Source organism: Chinchilla lanigera, unplaced genomic scaffold (genome assembly GCF_000276665.1).
Source record: "Chinchilla lanigera isolate Chin_1 unplaced genomic scaffold, ChiLan1.0 scaffold00036, whole genome shotgun sequence".
NCBI lineage: Eukaryota > Metazoa > Chordata > Mammalia > Rodentia > Chinchillidae > Chinchilla > Chinchilla lanigera.
This window is the reverse complement of record NW_004955437.1, coordinates 6,375,018-6,397,556: the sequence shown is the minus strand read 5'-3', so window position 1 is coordinate 6,397,556 and position 22,539 is coordinate 6,375,018. Positions and strand designations below refer to the sequence as shown.

General features: G+C 52.8%; 1 protein-coding gene across 3 annotated transcripts in view; it reads left to right on the top strand.

Annotated features, from left to right (window-relative positions):
- Positions 1–22,539, top strand: part of Kif6 (kinesin family member 6) — a gene marked incomplete at its 5' end in the record, with an annotated part of 243,879 nt that overhangs the window by 199,640 nt on the left and 21,700 nt on the right. For all 3 annotated transcript variants that reach the window (XM_013517004.1, XM_013517005.1, XM_013517003.1), the window contains 1 exon segment: positions 12,763–12,813. In XM_013517004.1, the coding sequence (XP_013372458.1) occupies positions 12,763–12,813 (51 nt within the window).

Sequence of the window (22,539 nt, the reverse complement as noted above, 5' to 3'; positions counted from 1 at the left end):
GAAGGGGGAGGGGAGTGAGAGGGGGGAGGGGGGAGGAGATAGGAAGAGGAAGACAAGTAACAGGATGAGAGTAGGAATCATCGTAGTCTCTGAAAACAGGACCATTACCACCAGCATTTCAAGCCATCTTATTTAAAAATCATTTTCATCCAGCTACAGAAATCAATCATATTTGATTATAAGGAAATATGCAGGGCCCCACTACTGATGAACGTCATGGTGAACTTCGGGAACTGCCACAAGGCTTAGTAAATATAAACTACATGTGTTGAAAGTTGGAGCTGCAGTCAGTGACTACCAGAAAGCCACACTTCTGCCTTGTGCAGCCCCAATTTGGACAATTCCGAGACGTGTGACTGTCCCCTCCCAGAGTGGCTAGAGGCACCAGAGTGAAGTCTGCTGGGCCCCAGATACCTCTGCATTTCTGCCCAAAACGTGCTTCATAGAAGAGAAGAGAGAAATGCACACAGCATACCGTGTTTCCACACCATCGGGGCAATCAGGGCCTCAGAAACAACTGCAATGGGTAAGGGTAATTGTCACCGCCGCCGCCTTGCTGCCCGGCATTGTGCACCCATGCCGTGCCAGGCACTCACTGTGCTGTGTGCTGCATTTGTATTTGATCGCATTCTTGCAGCAGCACTGCAAGTTGGGTGGGTTTTTTTGCTTTTGTTTTTGTTTTGTTTTTGTCTTTTTGAGACAGGTTCTCGCTATGCAGTTCATGCTGGCCTTGAGCTCACGTTGTAGCCCAGGCTGGCCTCGAACTCGAAACGATCCTCCTGCCTCAGCCTCCTGAGGGCTGGGATTATAGGCGTGTGCCACCACACCCAGCTAAATTGGGTGTTTGCAATGAAAAAAGGGAGACTGCAAAAGAGTAAGTAGCTCAGGGTCACAGAGCAGCTAGTGCCCACAGCCAGTGTCCATCCCCCCAGGCCCAAAGCCCATGTCCTTCCCGCTGCCCAAGGCCCAGGGCTCCCTGGGCAGTTTCTCCTGCCACTTTCCTGCCCCTGCTGCTGAAAGTCTTCACCACGCTTCAGGTGCACGGGGCCAGCCACCAGGGGGTCTCTCGGCATTCCGACCCCAGCCCCAACACCCTGCCGGGTGATTGAAGATACACTAAACAGTCATATGGAAGAAACGTGTGTGCAGAAACGGAAGTGACGCTGGCATCTGGAGGCTGTACCGGTCTCCATCCGCTTTTGTCTCTCACTTCCGAACACCCGGATGCGTCTCTCCTAAGCCCCAACCCCTGGATGAGGACAATTCCCACAGCACAAGCACCCTGCCCCAGCTAAGGCAGTTCTTTCCCGGGCCAGCAGGAGGTTTGAGTAACCTCAAGCCTGAATGGGAGTGTGCTTCTTCCCACTGAGTTTTGTGGAGGGTTTTTAAGCATTAGCTGATATAAAATAATGAACAGAATAAAGTTTTATCTTGGAGTGAAAGAGTGCATTATTTGCACCAAAGAGCAATGTAAACCCAGCTCTTTCCATGTTTTGATCCACGTCTTTAAAAATGACACGTATTGCGGAGTCACAGTGCAGAGTGTGGGTTGATTTTATACCCTGTAAGTGAACCCTGCCCTCTGCCTGGAATGCAGGAGCCGGAGTGTTCTCAGGCACCCCGACACCGTCCCCCACCACCTCAGGGGACACAGGGATGAGGTCAGAGGCCACATCTGCTCAGGCCCTGCTCTCGGCCCAGACAGCATCCCTGACAACCAGAGCCGAGGCTTCAAGTGGGGAAGATTGGGATCTGTAGCTACTCCTCCAGGGCAGGTCTTGGAAGCTGGCTCTGTCCCTCCCTCGCAGAGATAAGAACTTCCAAGCATCCCAAGTAACTTCTTTTGAATGGATTCCAACACAATCACCAGCGCTGAGCTCCCTGAGATGTTTAGTATTTAAAAATTCATACTGGTCGCTGAGCTGAAAAGTTTCCTTCTGCTAACCTACTTATATCTCCACGTTCATTTGAGCTTTTAACAAATTTACTTACTTACTTAATTCCCTGGATATGTGTGTGGAATATGATCACATACCGAACTAGTGATATCAATAAGCTCTTTAGCTTAATTAAGCATATACAATAGCCAAGTGCCTGAGCTTCAGACGGAACATGCTAATCTTGTGTGATTATTATGATTACTCGGTAGCCTGGGTGAGTATCCCATAGGAAAAGAAATTGGGTCTCCCAGACATGGTATAATTTGGTCATTTTTTATAGCTGAGCGCATCCCCCCAAATGTGAGCATGGTGTTCCATCCTGATGATAAGCAAGGAGCTGGCTTGGAAGCCCAGACTGCTGTCTGCCGTTTGCATCCCCAAGCTGAAGAGCTCATCAATTACCGGGCACGTCCTCCCCCGTACAACAGGGCCAAGGTGATGAGCAGCTCTTGGAAAATTCCCGTGGGAGGAAATTGGAAAGTTCCAATGATGTTTTTCTGAAAGTATTGATTTTTTTTTTAGAGCGAGCTACTTTTTTCCTCTCTCTGTGACTTAATTATGTTATCAAATATGATGGTTAGCATGCTAACTGGAAGCAGAAGCTTGAGCGCTGGAGAATTGAAATGTCATTCTGGAATGAGAGGGCTTCAAAACATGTGCCCATGATAGATGGAGGAGTGGGAGGAGGCGAAGGAGATGAAAAAATGGGAAAAAAACAAAAACAGCAACAACAAAAAATTTGCACAAACTGGGTGTGGTGGCACCACCTATAGTCCCAGCTGCTAGGAAGGCTGAGGTGGAAACAGCATGCCCAGGAATTCTAGACCACAGGCAACACGAAAGACCGCCCCCCTCTCAAAAAACCAAAGCAATGACCAGGCCTGGTGGCACATGTCTGTAATCCCAGCACTTGGGTGGCTGAGGCAGGAGGATCGCCACAAGTTTGAGGCCAGCCTGGGCTACATAATGAGTGCAAAGCCAGCCTGAAATACATAGTGAGACCCTGTCTCAAAAAAAAAAAAAAAAGGAAAAGAAAAGAAGAAAGACAAGACAAGCCAAAACAAGAAAAGAAAAAGAAAAAAAGAAAAGAAAAAAGAAGAAAAGAAAAGAAAAGAAAAGAAACCACCTTCCCAGCCTTTAGTCCACTCCTGGTCTCCCACTCTGTGTCCGTAGCTGGATCTTTCTCTTCTATGAGCCTGGGAAGAGCCTGTCTTCCTGACTATAAAAAGGGCCAAAGTCTTCTCAGAGCCCCTCAGCGTCCACCCCAGGCTAATGGAAGTCCCTGAGTGGAAGCTGCCGTCCTCGTTCCCTCTGCTGTCTACCCTTACCCCTTCTGAATCACACCAGCAGTGAAATGCAGAGCTCTGCCCTGTGATCTGAGACTGAGCCACTCCTCTGCACCCCAGCCCTGTCCCTCAGGTTGAGAGATGGATACTTGCGGTCAGCACACCTGACCGATGACACCGCAGTTTTCAGTACGCTGTACTAACATCGCAGTCTCCACTCAAGGAGACTATGGCAGTGGGTTTTTTAACTTTAATTTCTTTCTAGTAATATATTCAGATACATACACCATGAGTCATGCACACTTACTAAGGCACAGTGTCCTCTTTTGTCTAGCTTGGTTCCCACCCCTCCTACCCAATCATCCCCTGCCCCATCTCCACTCTCAGTAACCTGCATGATGTCTCTGATATTCTCCGTGCTCGTCTGATCACGTACGTGTGCACAGACGCATACGCACACACTCCTGAATTACACACCACAGACGTGTAAGGTTCTAGCCACCGTTTGTCTGAACCATAGATTATTTGTACCCCCATCCAGTTCTTTGCTTTTTCTCCTTTCCTGCCCTGCTGAATTATTAGAACATATCGCATTGGCATTCCCTCCCGGCAACACCCATCCTCTCCCTCTTTTCTAGTCTTCTACTGCGTGTACTTTTATTCTTCCAGAGTTAAAAAGTGACTGTCGCTTTGTCTCTAGTTTTTCCAAACATATCCGCCTCCCAACCACCTCTAAGGTCACAGCTTGTTTTAACTCCCCACCACTTTATCTCCGTCTTGCGATTGCTTAAAGTTTTAGATTACTTACACACGCGCACACACGGAGTCCTTCGTGGCCAGTAGTTGAATATTTGTATTTTATGTTCCGCGCTGTTTCTTTCATCTCCTGTCTTTCTCCGTGTTCATTTTTCCTCCTGCTCACCACGACAGCAGCTGGGCTCTCTCTTAAGCGCTTCACTTGTGACCTAACTCGATCCTCACAGACAGATACCGTTTCTTTCTGGATGAGGAAACCGAGGCCATGGTTGCACAGGAAGTGCCCAGCCCCCGAGCAGGGCCTGAGCTGGGTTCACAGAGAGGGAGGGTCTGGCTGCGAGGTGTCCTTGGTCCTCACCGTGCCCCCCACTCCCCTGCAAGTGATGGGTTAGTGCTGAGGGAAACGCAGAGTGACGGTCACCCCGCCACTGTCTCTTGCCTCCTGGTGATGCCCTTGAGATGTCAGCTGTCGTCTAGGCTGCTCCTCTGCAGGCCCGCTGGAAGCTGCTCATAGCGGCTCTGGAGGGTCACCGTGATATATGCAGGAGCGGATTTATTTCTGTTTATTCTGCTCAATACTCAGAGTGCGCTTTCAGCAGAAGGGGTGCATGTTTTTCTGCAGCTCTGGAAAATCTCAATGGCTGTCTTTTCAAGTATCGCTCTTTCCCATTGTCCCGTGCTCTTCTCCCCGGATCCCTGTGACACAGACGAAGAGCCCCTCAGTCCCTCCTCTGTGGCTTGCCCTTGCTCTTCCCAGCTTTACCTCTTTGATTTCTTTGCTACCCTTCCTATCTCCCTTCTGTCTTCCAGTTCACGAATTCTCTTGGAATATGTCTTGTCTGCAGTTTATTCCCTTAGTCCCTCTATTGTTTTTGTTGTTTCAGTGACTATTCTTCATTGTAAAATTTCTTTACTCTCCATTCTTATTATATTTATATCCATTTGCTGCATGGTTTCATATTTCTTTTTAATATTGAAGACTGGGCCATTGTGAATCTACGTAGCTACAGCAGAGCACACAGCCTTGAGGGCGCAGACGGTCACACGCACTGTGGGAAACAGCACTTGCATTAAGTGTGCGGGTCTGCTGCGGCACGGTGGGAGATTCCTCCTGGGCCTCTAAGACCACTTCTTCAAGGTCATCACAGCACTGTGTGTTAGTGGCAGTAGGATGCAGTTTGGTTGTTCAGCTGTCAGGAAGTACAGTAAAATATTATGCTGTACACAGTGGAATGTATGTAGCAGTTAAGAACTAGGAACTAGACACACATCCAGAGCAAACTTTAACATGAATTGTAAAAACACATACAATAAAAGGCTAGACATCCAACTATTAGAATGGTTGCCTATTGGAAGGAGAATGGGAAAAGGGCACAGGACGTGAGGCTTGGGGATAAAAATATGTACATACACATGCGTAGATGTATGTATGCATATATACATGTATGCATGTATACATATATGATCATATAAATCACACATGTGCGTTTATACATGACACGTGTTGCACACATGTGTGCATGGCATGTTCATGTGGACAATCTGTGTTTTGTGTATATGTGTGTATTAGTCACTTTCCCTTCTCTGGGACAAAATGCCAGATACCTGCAACTTTAAAGGTGAGAGGTTGGGGCTGGGGATTTAGCTCAGCGGCACAGCGCCTGCCTGGCAAGCGCGAGGTTGTGAGTTTGATTCTCAGTACTGGAAAAAAGACAAAACAAAAGAAAAACAGACGAGAGGTTTACTTGGCTCCCCGTGTCAGTGGGCTCAGTCCATGGTCAGCCAGCTCCGTGGCAGAAACAGCAAGGCTAAAGGGCCTTGCAGGGGCTGGGGATTTAGCTCAGCGGCAAAAGCGCCTGCCTGGCAAGCGCAAGGTCGTGAGTTCGGTTCCCGGTACCGGAGAAAAACCCAAAAAATTAAAAGTTAAAAAAAATAAAGGGCCTTGCAGAGAACAGCTGTTCATTCCATAGCAGCCAGGAAGCAGAGACAGAAGGGAGCAGTCAGGGACAGAACTACACCCTTCCAGAACATGGCACCAATAATGTACCCCCGCCACCCACATCCTAATAGCATCCAATTCCTGTTCAGCTATTGATAAATACAGTTGATGAATCAGCTGACAAACACAGCACTTCCATGATCCAATCACAGGAGACTTTGTGGGGATATTTTTGATCCAAACTATAACATTCTGCTCCCCTGGCCCCCAAAAGGTTCATGTCCATCTCATTATGCAAAATGTTTTTAGTCCATCTCTAAGAGTTACCAAAGTCTTCACCGTTCCAGTGTTGCTGAGAAGTCCAAGTCCAAAGTCTCCTCTGAGACTCAAGGCAAACTCCTAGCTGTGAGCTCCTATAAAAATCAAGAAGTTAAATATTCCAATATATGACAGCACAGGGTAAACATTCATATTCCAAAAGGGAGAATATGGGGGATAGGAAAGATTTAGACCAAAACCCAGCAGAGTAAACATTAAACCCTGGGCAAAATGTGGTAAGATATGAGCTCCAAAGAGCCTGGGCCTTAACCACACACAGGCCTACAGGAGAAGTTTTGCTGATTAGGATAGTGTGGCCTAAACTGAAGAGTAAGATTAACTCAGTCTTCCATGTGTCTACATCAATAAATGTCTCTGTCTACCTGTCAAGAAAATTGCTTTCATTGTCACTCATTCATGTTCCAACTGTTGACTTTCTTATCTTTTTTTTCAGCACTAGATTTACTCATATATTATGGTACTTTGGTTAGCAGACCCATTTTCAGTGAAGCACATCTTATGTCTTTCCCTTTGTGCTCACTCCCCTCTGACTGACAGAATCTCTAAACCTCCAACCCAGGCCCATCGCTAAGGAAGACAGTTTGGAGAGACTGCTCCATGGTATTACTGGGGACATGACCGATCTGATGATAGCATCAGAGAGGCCACTTGGCTTAGCAACTGGAGGGAAGCAGGGTTTGTGTCTCTCCTCCTCCTTGAGGGGGGACCTCATAGCCCCAAACAGAACCTGGAGCACCCTTCCTCATTCCCCTTGCACTCACATATTAGGGGTGCATCACACACACACACACACACACACACACACATACATGCACACAGCTTCAGACCATGTGTCTGGTGCTTACCACATTCGCACGGTACACTTTGGGTCACCTTCCTGCTTCTGGAACCAAGAAGCCTTGCAAACTCAAGCCTTTGGCTCAACTCACTGTTTTGAGTTTCTGTCCTGCTTCCAAACTTCAAAAATATGTCTTGTAATCTAAGCCAGCAATGCCTTCTTGATATTCTCTTTCTTATTTTATCCACCACTGCTGGTAAGAAGAGGTGGTTTCTGCCTCAACAGATTTTCACATTATACAAACGAGTTTGAATAGAGCCTGATGAAATATATATTAGCAAGGAGAAGATGAATTGTCTGATTTTGAGCTTTCGAAGGATTTACATACTCCTGTTTGTTGGAAATCCATCTATGGATTACACACTTAATTTATTCCAGGCCCATTATTTTTACAAACAGCCTTTAGGGATCTAACATTTTGGTTATCACAGATCCGCTGTGGTACTACAAAGAGGCTGACTTCCTACGTCACAGCTGAAATGAACACTGAATTCAGAACCACTAACTAGACCTCCCATTTCAAAGAGGAGGCCCCTCGGGCAGGAAACATAGTCTGCGAGTTCTCTCCACAGCTCAGTTCTACTACTGATGTTTATTTCCAGTTCACTGGGATACTAAAGTAGCACCATTGAATGGAAAACTAGATTTTACCTGGAACCAGGGCCCCTAGCAGTTGCCTAGGAGCCCAGGATCCAGGACAAACACCACTCAGACCCTTAGCTTTCCCACCAGGCCCAGTCCCACCTGTGTCTGACTGGCTGCTGTGCCCTGCTGCCCCCAGCAGCTCTCTGGCTGGAACGCTCCTCCACCGCTCACCCCAACACCCTGCTCCTCCTGAAGCTACTTCAGTCCACCTCTGATAATGCTGTGTTTCCTAGCCACCTTCCCCCCCTCTAAACATAACCCCTACGATTAAAGTGATGTTAGCAGCTTGGCCTTCACAGCCTGTCACCCTAATAATGTGGTATCCTTTCAGTGTCTGAAAAGTTGTGTGGCATATCACAGATGCCTCCTCCTAAGCATCTTGAGACCTGGTAAGGCAGATGTTATTGTGGTTATATTATTATTCTCAATTTTCGAGTGATGACATTGAGGCTTTGAGTAGTTCAGTAGCTCACCCACCTAACAGGTAGGAGAGCTGGCATCTGAAGTCACCCCTGGCTACCTCTACATTTGTAATTATTTCCTAGTATAACTGAATGGCAACTCCAAGTGGTTGGTTCTAGCTGCCTGGTGTACATGTTGAAGAGTTAAGCTCAGACTCAGCAGAAAAGCAAACCAGATGTTGTGGGTAGATACGGTATAAATGTATACCTCAAAGCTCACATATTAGTGGCTTGGTCTTCAGGAAATGTTAAAAGGTGGGACCTAACAGGAAGTCCTTAGGTCCTCAGGCCACTCCCTCAGAAAGGATATGGGACCCAGGCTTCTCTCAGCTTCCTGCTGTGCAATGTGATGTCCCCTTCCCACACCCTCGCACTGTTGCAGCCAGGAGACCCTTGCCAGAAGCTACACCATGCTGTTCGGACCTTCAGCCTCCAAAACTGTGAGCTAAAGGAACCTCTTGCCTTTATCGAGTCAGCCTTTCTTGGGTGTTTCATTACAGTAACACAGCAAACTAACACACTAACCATGATGGTAGAGCAAGGTCAGCCATGGGTCTAGCATTTAAAACAAAGAGCTTGGGGCCAGGGATTTAGCTCAGCAGCACAGCTCGTGCCTGGCAAGCACACAGTCATGAGTTTGGTTCCCATTACCAAGAAAAAGATCTTGCAGGCCACCTATTTGCTGATCCTGGAATTGTTCCTGGTGGTGTGCTAACTTCCTGCCAGTTAGTATATTCCACAGCACTTAAAACCTACTGTACAGTAGGCAAGTGATAAGTGTGTATTGCTTGGTAGTGACACACACACTGCAGTAGCAAGCTCTCCTCTGGGCCAGCCAAGTGGCTCTCCTTTGGTGCACGATCTCATCCTGACACACACACACAGAAGAACAGTGTGGAGTTTAAAGAAAGTGTCGTATCCCCAAAACTGATTATCAATACATGGGATCAGCTCTGCCTCCACCTAGCAATACACCTGCAGACTACTCAGTGACAGGAAGCCATACGCCTGCACACACCCGCTGCATGTGCCCTGCTCGGGTTGGTGGTCACGGCCACACATCTGCCCCGGGGTGCTCCTAGGAGACCCCACTGCCCCGGCTGCCACCCACTCCATCCACAACTAGATTGAAAAGGGGAGAAGGTGTTCCTAGCATGCACTGTTGTTGTAAGGTACCAGGGGGAAAATTCCTAATTACCTACGGGCAGAGCCCTCCTTCTTCCCCCGTTCCTCTGGCCTTTGCCCGCAGTTTGGGCTCCCCGCTTTCCTCGCAGACTGTCTCCTGCCTCAGGCTGGGAGTTCTCTATTTCCGTTTCATCTCTTTTCCATACCTCTGGATGGGGATGTGTCCAGAAACCCAGGCCAAAACCAGCAAATTTATCACCGCGGTAATGACAGCAAGCCGCATGCTGAGTGAGTTCTGCAACCCTCCTCACCTCCGTCCTCTGCCAAAACCTGTGGAGCTGCAAGATCCAGCAGATTAGAAACTGTTATCTTCGCTGAAGAACAACTCTGCCGGAAAATGCAATCAGGGATCAGGCACAAGGCTATTTTTGGAAGCTTGTTGGGGGATATCACAAAAAAAGGAAAAAATGCCATATGGTGGGAGATGTTAGTCAATTCGCCAAAACTAAGCATTCTGACTTCACTGTAAAACTACCTTTATCAGTGTGCACCACGACAAAGACCTGCCTTCCGTCTCCCACGGATGCCTCACTGCTCCGAGAGGGTTTAGATCTGTGGAGTTTACAGAGCTCCCGGTCCTGGCGAAATCCTCTTTATTGTCATCAGCAAGCTAGGGGCTATGGAGAGTCCTCAAACCTCTCATTCAGAAAAGCTTCTGAGGGTTTGGGGAACAGTCTTTCCAGCAAGGGCGAGGGAAGCCATTAACCGTGGGTAAGGCCCAAACTGGGAGGCCCGTAGCAGGGAGGCCGTGGCCAGGCACGAGGTCAGGGAGCCCGGCTGTGGGGACGCGGTTGTCCAGGCAGGTTCCTTCCGCCCTGTGTGTGCTCTAAGGGAGAGGTCACCGTCCGGGCACTTCAGGAAGACAGTTCCCAGGCGTGTAACAGGCCCTTGGTACCCACTGAAGAAACAGGAAGGGCACCAACGTGCCTCAGCCCTCCGTCCTTCATGACCTCCCACAGTGTGTCGTCTAGGGTGAGGGCCTGGCGGCTCCGCTCCTCCCTCCCACGCATCCCCACTGAAGGGGCTTATGTATAGAGAGGAAGCCAAGAGTTAGGCCGAAGCAATTGTCGCACCTAATTCTAAGTAGGAGGAGGGCGGGGACTTTGGAGGGTGTTGAAGGGCCATGGGCGGGCTGGAAACCTCCAGCTGTGCTTTTTGAAAATCCCATTCAGCCACGCTTGATGCAGATTGGCGTCTCAGCCTGGCCTGAACCTTACGTTCCCAGCTGTGCTAGGCCACTGGTGGGGACCATAAAGCTGAGGTCATGTGACCATGGCTGGCCCAGGGGTCAGGTCATGTCCTCTTGGCTCCCGGCTCAGGGTAACGACCACTGAGCCAGCTCCTACCTGCCCGACTCCCTCTGGACACACTCCGAAGCTCCCACTCAGCCCCATTCAGAATCGGAGAGCAGCTGTTACTTAGACCCAACTCCTGGCTTCATCTCTGTGCAAAATCGGGGTGAGGGGCACATGGGAAGCAGGAGGCCTCACCGCAGCCAATGGCATGTGGAAGACAAGGCTCCTGGGCCGAGAGAGCACCGTCCAACATGTGAAGGGCCCACCCGCCATCGAGGGAGGGTCCTCTTCCATGCTGATCCTGAGGACCGAGAAGGCTCGGTACCCAGAAGTCACAGCAGCAATTCCTTCTAGGTGACTCCATCTACAGGACAGCCCGGGTGCACACACGTCGGGAGGAAAGGCCGACTGCCTTCTGGAGAAGGAAGTCCCGCAGTGGTGGGAAACCTGAGTGACCTGCGCCACCCCTCCCAGGCCTAACGCCCTGGAGCTTGCAGGAAGGACAGGGTCTCCTGGGACTGCTTCATGGTCTCCTCCTCCTTGGGACACTCGGTTCAGCCCTGGCCTTGGAGGTTGAGAATGTACTTCCGGGATGTGAGGGCGATGGCTGTGATATCTGTCACCCCATTGATTACCAGAGTACATTTGGCTGATCAGGCTGGCTACGCGAGTGTCCCCTTCCTCCCTAGACGCTCCATGTGCATCCCTCCTGAAGCTGCGTGCTCAGTCGAAGAGGACGACCACCGAGACAGAGGAGCATTCCTAGGTTAAGGGTGTACGAGTAGCTGCACTCCCCTGCTAGAACCTCCAAGCAAGCTCTGGAGAATGTACTTCCAAGAGGAAAGATCTGCATTAGGCAAAGGACCGGTGACATTCCCAGGCTCTGACATTCCCACACCCCCCACATGGGACAGGCGGGCAGACAGCACTGACATTTCCACAAATGTCTGAGTCCCAGCCGTAAAACCCAGGGCTTTGGTTTCACATCTCTCACATGCAAAACCACAGAGCTTAGAGACGAAGGAGCCTGGAGGTGACCGCATCCCTAGCCCTCCCTGGGCACGAGAGCCCACCCTGACAGCCCTACACGCGGCCATGTGGCTTCGGCACAGCACTCATGGGGGCGGGGGTTGCTGCCTGCCAAACTGAGGCCACTTTGAGAGGATTTTATCTACTCAGGGCCAGGGCCCGCAGTAAGATGCTTCCGCCCCACTCGGAGACCCGGCCGGCCTTCCTTGGCTTGACCTCTGCCCTCAGACTAAGACAAAAATAAATCTATTCTCAGCCAGATGTGATGGCACATGCCCATAGTCCCAGCACTCAGAAGGCTGAGGCAAGAGGGTCACTGCAAGTTCAAGGCTGACCTGGGCTACACTGTGAACACAACGCCAGCCATTCAGATATCCAAAGACAGCCGTCATCTCTGCACCTCCCTTCCCTGCAGGTCTTTCCTTCCCCGTTTATGTATCTCAGGTCACCTCAAATGTTTCTCACATGACATGACTTCTGATGCCCCCTCCCTTTGCCAAATATATTCCATTTTGCTAATGTTTCTCATGGAGGAAGCGCTGTAATAAACACCACCCACAATCTCAGCATCCTCTCCCTTGAACTCCACACTACAGCTTTATTCATCAACCAGGAATAAATCTCATGCCAAATGATCAGCAGCTGAGATTACTATCAATGAAAACTACTGCCTTTGTCATTGAACACAGTTTCAGATAGCTTCAAGAAAGAAGTGGATTTCACAGTGACCCTGTGAGTTATTAAAAGACCATATCCTGCCTCCCCGATCTTTGATAACAATGGGAAAAAACTATTTAAGAGAGTGGGGTCCTGGCTAAGGTGACGAGTGAGCAACTAAGATCCCAGAACTCTTGAACCCCGAGGTGACAGAACCCAAAGGTGAACCGTGCACTCTCCAGGACGCTGGGCCATGGAAGGGGCCTCGCTGGGCACTACCGTGTGTGACTCCCTTGATCCCCTTCTCCTTAGCTGGCCACGCGCTTCCAAGGCAAGGTCTGCCCCCCCTCATCCGCTGGAAACTCACTGGTAATTTCCTCTGTCTTGGGCAGGTCGCCTGAAGGACGCCATCACGCAGCGGCACATGCAGCAGGTAGCCCTAGGTGAGTACCAGGCCCAGCTTGCAGGAGGAGGGGCCGGGGAACATGAGAGACGTGCTGGCCTCAAGGTGATCCAGGGAGGCCCTGGAAGGCAAAGGAGGGCTTGTTATTCACTTTCAGGAACAGTAACTCAGAGGACAATGAGAGCCCAAGCCACACTGCCCGCCCTGGGACTAAGGGGTCAGATGAGTGTGCTCTCCTTTGCAGGGGCATGGCACACATCCACAGGTGACACTGTGCCATGCGCCTTCTCTGGGAAGTCATACCAGGTGCCTTTGGGGCCTCCAGGTCTGACCCCACACTCACCTGGGCAGGTCACTGGGGGTAGAGTCATCCCCGAGGGCTGCCCCTGGGCCCTCCAACATCCGGTCTCTTCTCTCACCTGCAAGACACTGGCTCCCTGATGTGAAAAGCTGCTCGGCTCCAAGGCCAGTTTCTACCCGCGGCCTGGCCAGCGTGCCCCTGGCTTTCAGGGCGAGGGTGTCCCGTCCTCTCTGCCCCTGGGCTGATTCATTCCGTCGGGACAGGCACTGCCTGGTCCCTTGGAGAGAGGCTGTGTGCTCCCAGTCACCAGTCTCTGTCTGAATAACCCTCCACTCCTTTCCGGGAGCTTCTTCAGCATCAACACCAGCACTGGCATCCACTGCAACAGGCAGGAGGGTCGCCGCCCCCTGAGCCTGAAGTAATCTGCACACTTCAAAGGGAAGCACTGTGGCTGGAAGGCTCACTGAGGGCGTTGGAAATACCTATTTATTTTAAAAGCAGGCTGTATCCCAATTAGAGTCCAAGTGTTAATGTCTCCCAGCTGCCATCTGGGAGTTAAAGGCCAGGATGGCTCCCCAGAGCCTCAGGAGGCTGTCTGGTGGGATCTGGAGCCCCCAGTGCCCCTGCGTCCCGGGCGACCACACTGCAGATGGAGGAGGACCGCTCTGTGCTTCGGACTGTTTGTTTATGCAGCTGTCTCCCGCCCCTCCCTCATCCTGCTTCTGGCAGCGGGGCTGAAGCCCGGGGCAGCCTGGCCTCCGCCACTGGGCTCCAGAGGCGGGAATAGAGCGGGACTGGGTGTGATATCCCACTTCTGTGTCTTTCTCACGCACTCCTGTCCTCTCCTTGTTCTGTTCCCTTTGTTTTCTCTCTTCACTTTCCCTGCCCTCCACTTCCAGCATCCCCCTTGTTACTCTCTCTTTTTTCACCCCACCTGATGTTCACCACGTAGGAGTGGTGGGGCTGGGAGCCGGGATCAGCAGGGAAGATGTCCGGGTCCAGGACGGAGAGGTCGCCACCTAGTATCATAAGCACGTATCCTTGTGTATAGCAGATGTGTGCCCAGCAACCCGTGCAGAGACAGCCCCACGCCCCACAGGGTCCAAGGGGCAGTGATCAAGGGAGAAGAGGGCAGCATGTGGTGCTGGGAGCCATACGCAGGGGTGAGCTGCAGCCAGCTCATCGCACAGTAGAAGAGTTGACTCTGAACATTCCGGGAATTTAGGGAGCCACAATTAAACACAGTCGTTATGAAAAACCAAATTACATAAGCTCGTAAGTAAGAATGGTAACAAATACTCAACATGCGTCGCTTCCTAATTACTTTGCTACATTTCGCTATCATCGACGTTCTTGGAGTTAGCGCCCTTCTCTGTATCCGCAGGGTGGGGACGTATAATGGGGTGCACTGCGTGTCCCTTCCCGAGTTCCAGCGCCGTCACACTCAGAACTTGAAATCGGCCACGGTGGGAGAATGTGCACCGCGGACACTGGCAAACGTTATAAATCCAGACTTTTGTTTCAGAGAGCGGCTGCTGAGGACTTGCCACCACGCCACTGCCACACAGACAGTACCCCTTTCAAGGCCGGTGCGGCGTGTGTGTGTGTGTGTGTGTGTGTGTGTGTGTGAGAGAGAGAGACAGAGAGAGACAAAGAGAGAGAGAAGGATTTCTGCTACCTTTCCCGGCTGAAAATCTAGATCACCGCACTTTCCTCATTTACCACCTGCCCACAGTCCATGAGACACACAAGCATCTACTGAGCCTGGGTCCTTTTCAAAAGCAGTGGGCAGGGAAATGAACAAAGACAGGGATGAGGCAGAAGGAGCCGCAGGGAACCCTGTGAGCTTCCCAGGTACCCAGGCAGAGCCGGGTCGCCCTTTAATAGACAGTCTGTGCCCAGCTCTGAGCTCATCTTCACCAAGCAGAAGGTACTGATGGACCGGGAGGGCCGAGTCCCACACCAGCTCGGGGAACAAGAGAATAATTGTTTTTAACACAGGCATCGAGTGGAATGGACAGCCGAGGGTGCTCTGCTGCATCCGTTGCATCCATACTGCCCTGCTGCGCTCCGTCCAGGATCCCGTCAAGGCGATCAGCAAACGTTTCTTAACTGTTTCACTGTGGGCCAGGCAGGACTAGGAGCGCTCCGTGTGCATGTTCTTCTCAGTGCTCGCAACCTCTGCGCGAAGTAGACACCACCATTCTTTCCCCTCACCTCGAAGCTCAGGCCCAGAGGGTGCGGGAGCCCCACCTGGCCTTGCTCAGTGAAGGGTGCGAAGCCAGCGCCTTGCTCTGCAGCCCATCGGCAGCCACCGCGCCACCCTGCCCAGGGCATACTGCCCAGCGTTTGGAGTCCACACAGGGCCTCGGCACAGGGCCTGCCCTCAGGGTCTGCATCTAACCAGGACGAGCGGACAGAACAGACCCAGATAACGCCTTCCTCAAATTCCAGACCTAAACGAGGAGCTTCCTTTCCCCATGTGGCCACAAAGCCCGTTCCACCCCAACCCCGCCACCATGACGCCATCCCTGAGCCGCTCGCCCACGCCGCTCTCCCTCCCGGCCTGGGCGCTGCTCGGGCTCCAGCCTCCTGTGGCGATGACTTCTCCCCAAGCCACCTCCACACTGAAGCTCCCCATCCTTCTCTCCCGGAAAGCCAGGTGCAGCCGGATTCATCTTCGTAGCCCCAGCAGTCAGCGCGAGCAATAAATAGGCCAAGTCAATGGGCAAACGAATGCCTCCCAAGCGGCTTGCAGACTCACACATCGTGCACGAGTACAATGAGACATTTGACCATAAAATAAAATAAGTCCGTTTAAAAGAAAGAGAAGGAGTAAGTGCTTCTGGACCCCACGGCTGAGCAAATTGCACACACAGGCCATAAATTCGGTTTGCCCTTGTCTAGCCACTGAGCAGAACCGAGAAGCACCCACAGTTCCATAGTTTTCATTTTCTGACAGCAGGAAGCATACTAACTAATTTATCTGCAGAAATAGAATTTCTTCCTGGAACTAAACACAAGCCAGAATTTATCGTGTGGATCCTCGTAGAAAGGACACTGAGTGACACCGTGAGCGATGTCTTCACCTGCAGTTTTACGAAGACACCAAAATGTTGTTCAACCAGATGATTCTCGTATCGACCCTCCATAAAAGCTGGAGGACTGACATCAAGCATAACTCACCAAACGCATTTATGTGTGCGACCAAGATAAGACGCTCCAGGTACTCTGCTGTCTGATGGGTACACAGAGCAGGACAGAAAAAACAGAGAATCCGGCCTGGGATATGGCTGTGATCTGCCTGCCTGCCTGCCTGTCTGTCTGCCTCCCTCTCTCTCTCTCTCTCTCTCTCTGCAGCATTTGGTCAGAGACTGGATCTTGTTCCCTTTACAATCAAAGCTCTAACAAGCACATGTGGTTAAAAGTTAAAAGACACTCCACTACCAAGCAGGTGTGAACCATGTTGGGTAGAAGGATGGGTCACCAGGTTTGGGACTGGACCACGAGGAGTGGCCCCTGGGGCTTGTCACCAAGCTGGGCCTTCACTCAGAGAAAACAGTGCAGTGGCTGGGGTGGGTGGGTGATTTGCGGGTCTGGGAGGGTGATTTGTATGTGCTGTGTGGTATGGATATGTCATATGTGTGTGTATGCACCTGTGCTGTGCGTTTGTGATCTGTGTCCGTGCCCGTGTAGGAGGTATACGTCAGGGTGTGGGTGTGTGTGTGTGAAACTCCAGGCGCTGACCGGAAGCAGCTGAGAGAAAGGCTCACCCAATGGTCCAGGCCAGCCCCCTGTGAGCCCCAGACCTGAGCTTCGCCTCACGGGCAGTTGAGGCAAGAGCGTGACTCCAGCACTGCCCAACTGACTGCCGAGGACAGCGCTCCCACGCCAGCCTGCACTGGCGCCTGTGCCCGCTCCTCCCCTGGGCGCACAAACTTCCAGCCGAGCCTGGAGGACCCTGGCCCGCTCCTGCCCCTGATCCGGCACTGCCCAGGAGTCCCACATGGACCACAGCACACGCAACACACCCCAGCCTCGGGGTGCATGGCCCGCTGCTACTGCGCTCCTCTCAGGGAGTAGGGGCTGTGACCGCCCCTGAGGAGCCCACGGACGCGCCAGCACTGGCAGCCTGTCAGAGGCAGCTCCCCATTCCCTGCACTGCTCCGGGGACCCAACGCCAGTGCAAACGCCGCTCGCTGCAAGGTTGCTTCCTGCAGGCAGACCAGGCCACACGGTGCCGCAGCCGGGCTCAGGGGGTCTGAGAAATAAGATGAGAACAGCAGCACACAGGGGCCGGCAGCTCCGAGGGCGCCTGGCCCCCAACACCGCCTATGGGATGCCGGTGCTCATGCCCTCCCTCCTGTGCCCGCCAACTGCCCGGAGCAAAGACCTCTGGAGCAAAAGCAGCCCCCGAACTGGCCACTGTTACCTTTGTGCCCCGTGGGGCTTGGGATGCCCCAGCTGTGCACTCCTGACCCTGAAACTGGGCAGTGACCCCCAACTCCCCAGCAGGGGCCTCACTGAGGGTGGAAAGACTCCAGAGAACTGGCCCCAAGGAGCTGGTCCGGGCTTTGCCTCATGGCTCCGGCTTGCTCCTCTGCGGAGCTCTTTTATCCCAAACAGAGCTCCTGCAGCGCCCTCTGGCGGCTCCCTGGAGTTCTTCAGAACGCTCCCCATCTGGTGTCAAATTCTGTAAGATCACCTGGACACAAGTTCGAGAGAGAGCAACAGGCCAGACTATTATCCACTTACCCCCCAGACCTTGGGGACCTTCGCCAGAGGGGCTCTGTGGGACCTAGGGACCTGCAGGCCCTGGGGACCACGAGCAGAGGCCTAGAGTTCCACCCACCTGGTTCAACCAGAACAGCTTCTCCCGTCTTTTTGCCACTGAGCTCGTGCTTGAAGTCTTGCACACCTTCCTCCGCGCAGACCTAGGGTGTTGAGCCCGGCTTCCCCTCCCCAGAGCTCTCTCAGCTCCCCCTGGGCCCCGCAGCGCTCTGTGTGGCCCTCTGAATGGTAATTGTTCAACCCCAGGTCCCTACGCACACACACAACCCAGAGGACAGAAAAGTCCCCCAGCCCCAAGCCCAGCGAGTGGCCCACAGCAGCCCCTCATCCACTGACTGACCTGGCGCCCACGGACTAAAGCAGCAAGCCCTCAGGAAGTACATTTCTGCCTTACAGATGTGCAGGCAGCTCCAGGTTCTAACAAATGTAAAATGGAGTAGGTAGACCCCGTACTATCCCAGAGCCCCTGAGACTTAGCTGACACACACAGATTGCTTGTTGAATGAGCAAATGACTGTCCAACCCTCCCCAGCCCACTACCTCCAGTGCCACAATCAGTGTCACCGCTGAGAAGGCAGACAGACATCCTTGAGGCACACAGGAAGCACACCCAATCACATGAGGAGATTGGTGAGGGCTTGAATGGATGAGAGGTGTCCTTGTTCTCTCAGGAATGATGAGGGGCTGGGGATTTAGTTCAGTGGCACAGCGTCTGCCTGGCACGCCCAAAGTCGTGAGTTCGATTCCCAGTACCGGAAAAAAAAAAAAAAAAGAAAGAAATGAATGATGAAAGTGCTGAATATGGCAGTACGCAGAGGACCTAGCTTCCCCACAGGAATGAGATGCCGTCCCAGTGGGTTCCAGAAGAATTCAGGTAGCTGTACTGGGCCTGTGACCGTCTGCCCCATGAATCAGCTCAGACCCACAGTTGCTTGTGAGTATAGGGTCAGCTTCAGTGACACAGGTCTCCAGCCAAACTTCCAGGCTCGAAGCGGAGGCTGAGGAATCCCCTCGGGTCCTTCCGGACTCCTACCCAGCCATTCTGGAGAACAGGAGACTGTGTCAGCCCTGCTGCCACCCGGAGCTGCCACAATGCGTAGGAAAAGAGCCCCCACGTGGTGTGGGAGTCAGGGCCCTCCCACTGAGCAGACCCACAGGACAAAGCTTAATGCAGAGAAAGCCCGGGTGTTGTTCTAGTGCAGACATGAAGGCCGGAGAAGCAGGGCGCCCTCTGCAGAAGTCCTCATCTGCGAGCTGGACACGGGCAGAAGAATGCACCAGCTCCAGCAAATCTGCCTCCTCCACCCTCCTGTCCTACTCAACCCCGCAAGGCAGTGATTCCCACCCACCGCAGGGAGGCGGGTCCTCCTTACTCCATCTACTGACTCACTTGCTAAGTCCTTCCAGAAACATCCTCAGGGAAACACGGAAATCACGTTTCACCAGCCGTCGGGGCACCTGTAGCCCTGTCAGCCTGACGCAGAAAATTAACCATCATGCCTTGCAACCGGAAGAGCTCAGCCTGCGCTGTAACTCTACCTTCTGCAGTCCTGTGACCTTGGCCTGCGACCTTCCCAAAATTCCTTTTTCTCAATTACACAAGGCAGAAGAACACCTGCTCCGCGGAGCCTGAGATGAGCACGTGATGCGTGATGGAGCCACAGGCAGAGTAGGTGCTCAATACACTCATCATGAACTCCGGCACGGCCCCTCCCTACTGAGCCCACCGTGGCTCTGGGCCAAGCCGGTGAGGTCCCCACAGTCCCACATCCCTCCAACCCGGTCTGCTCACCATGAGCACCACTGACCGATCTTCCCTGCAGAAACGCCAGAGTTGGGCATGGCACACCTGTAATCCCAGCACTGGGAGGCTGAGGCAGGAGGATTGCTGAGCGTTCAAGACCAGCCTGAGCCGGGCATGGTGGCGCACACCTGTAATCTCAGCACTTCGGAGGCTGAGGCAGGAGGATCATTGCGAGTTCAAGACCAGCCTGGGCTACAAAGTGAGCCTGAACTGCATAGCGAGACCCTGTCTCAAAAAGGCAGGAAAAAGAAAAAAAGACCAACCTGAACTACAGAGCAAGCTGCTGTCTCGAAGGAGGAGATGGAGGGAGGAGGAGGAAGAGGCAGAAAAAGAAGGAAAGAAAGGGGAGGGAGGGAGGGAAGAAGCAGCTCAGGAAAGGGCCATCCATCCCTTGCAGTGTGGGCTCACCCTGATCTTACCTCTTGCCAGTGCCATTTTTCCATCATGCAAATACACAGAAGCCACAGTTGCATGAATTAGGCGTCTAACCAAACATGTAGTAGACAAGATTCTATCCTCCTGACTGCATCTGCTCCTGGCAAATCTAAGAAAGCGCCTGGTAGGCCCTAGGAATGTTTTGCGCATGCGCTGTGGAGCCGCTCTGGCTCCCGACCCTCCGAGGAGCTGGCCCTGAGCACGGGTGGGGAGACCAACCGGCAGGAAAGCGGGGTCCTTTATGCCCAAACGCAGCTGATGGTTGCTCTGTGTCCTAAACAGGCAGCACAGAGCGCTGAGCGCTGTTTAGAAAATACTGATGTCTGTTTGGGAACGCGGGAGAAGCTGCTGCAGGACCAGGAGTCGCCAGGATGCACCGTGGAGGAGCCCGTGAGGGCGGAGAGCCAGGGGCTTCCGCACAGGAAGCGGGCAGGGAGGACGAGGAAGGAGCAGGGGGCGTGAACTGTGTAACCACAGCCTCTGAGCAGCTCCCCGGGATGATCCGGCACTGTCTGGTAGGATGGAGGCGCACAAACCCCGACCCCCGCGGGTCCGGTCATGTCCCTAAGTGCCGCAGAGCAGCCAAAGGAGCGAAACCACGATGACCCAAAGGTCCCCAACCAGGGAGGTTGTGACTTCTAGGAGGGACTTAGCCGTGACACGGTGGCCTACGTGTTGAATGCTCCAGGGTGTTCACAAAGCTCACTTTTTTAGTTGTTTTCCCCACAGGGCCTATAATCCCAGCACTCACTCAAGAGGCTGAGGCAGGAGGATCCGCATGAGTGCAAGGCCAGCCTGGACTACATGGTGCAGCCTGGTCTCAAATAATATAAATAAACCAATCCCCATAGGAAGGATTGTTCTTCCTGAACCCCTAAAAAAACTGATCATTCACTGTTATTACAAACTAAATCAAAAAAACTTTCCATTATAATTGCAGCCTTAATAATTTAAATTTTCTCAAGAATAAGACTTTTAGGCCAACTGTCATGAATTTAAAAATATGCTCACGACTCCCTAACTGACTTCCTCGTCAGCCTTCAAGGATCCGGCTTCCCAAGGAGCTGGAAGAAGGCAGGGAGGGAGGAGGGGCAGCTGGCAGGGCGTGCCCTGACCGCCGCTGTGGTGGCAGGTCGGGGGCCTCCAGACTGGGAGTGTCCACAGCTGACTCTTCCCCACTGAGACCCTTTCGTGGGTCTCTAGAGGTCCCTAGCCAGGGCGTCCCTCACCCTGAGACACGCACATTATTCAGACAGCTGCCCCCACTCTGAGGCTGTGTGGGTGGGGTCCGAGCAGGACCCCGTGAGCAGGTGGAGCTCGGCCTGGGTGGTGCGGCAGGGGACCTTCGTCTCGGGTGGTGTGCTGGACGACCTCGTGGGGCGCCCCGGCTGGCTCACATAGGCTTGTGAGAGCTGACCTAGCATCGGCCGTGTCTGACGTATTCACACACAGGACAGATCACGGGGCAGCCCCCTCCCAGACCTGCCTGCTAAACCCTCACCAACCCCGCACGGACCCCAGGCAAGCGCGGCCCAACCCTCCAGTGCGTACCGCCCACCACGCCGGGCCCGCAGGAACAGCAGGAGCCCTTGCCCTCCCTCCTAGGAGGCCTCAGCCCAATGACCTGCTCCGGAAATGGACGGAACGGAGTCCTGTCCTGCCCTGTGGCCCTCCTCACCCCCGGCACACCAGCTGCAGGATGCTCATCCAGCTTTCCCAGGGGTCTCCCTCAAGCCCCCCGGCTTTGAGGGGAGGGACGGCACCTCCACTACGCTGCCTCCAGCAAAGGGCGTGTGGCGGGTTTAGAGCAAACTGCTACCTCTTTCCCAAAAACTTCTCTCCCAGCCTGTACGCTGGCCCTTTCCTCCGGCTGACGCGAGCCGTGGGTGGTTTGGCCAGCTCTCGCCATCTGACTTTGAAAATGTGCCGGCTCTACGGTGTGGTCTCACAACTCGTTCTGACTCCAGTATGTGATAAATTAGTGCCAAATGAACAGACTGATTTGCAAATTGGCTACTGACAGACACATTTTCCCAAAGGAAAGAGAGAGACAGCTTTGTTCAGAGTCCTCCAGTCCTAAAAGTCCCAAAATTCCCCGAATAAACCCGTCAAGGGAATTGAACTCCGCTAAGGATCGTCATCCTGGGCCTTCACAGGAGAAAGCCCCGCTTCTCAGGGTCCTGCCTCCCAAAGGTGTGTGTGCTGAGAACGCACCACACTGCCTGAGCCTGGTTCAATGAAGGTCATGAGCTTTAGGGATGCGGGGTTCCTACGAAGTCCTCTCTGGAAAGCCGCTGAGACTCAGGCATGGTCACCACGGGTCAGAAAGGCTGAGGTGACAGGAGGGAAAATTGCAAGGTACCAGACTATGACAGAAACCCTGACCCAGCGGGGCGCAGTGACACACGCCTGTCATCCCAGCACTCAGGAGGCTG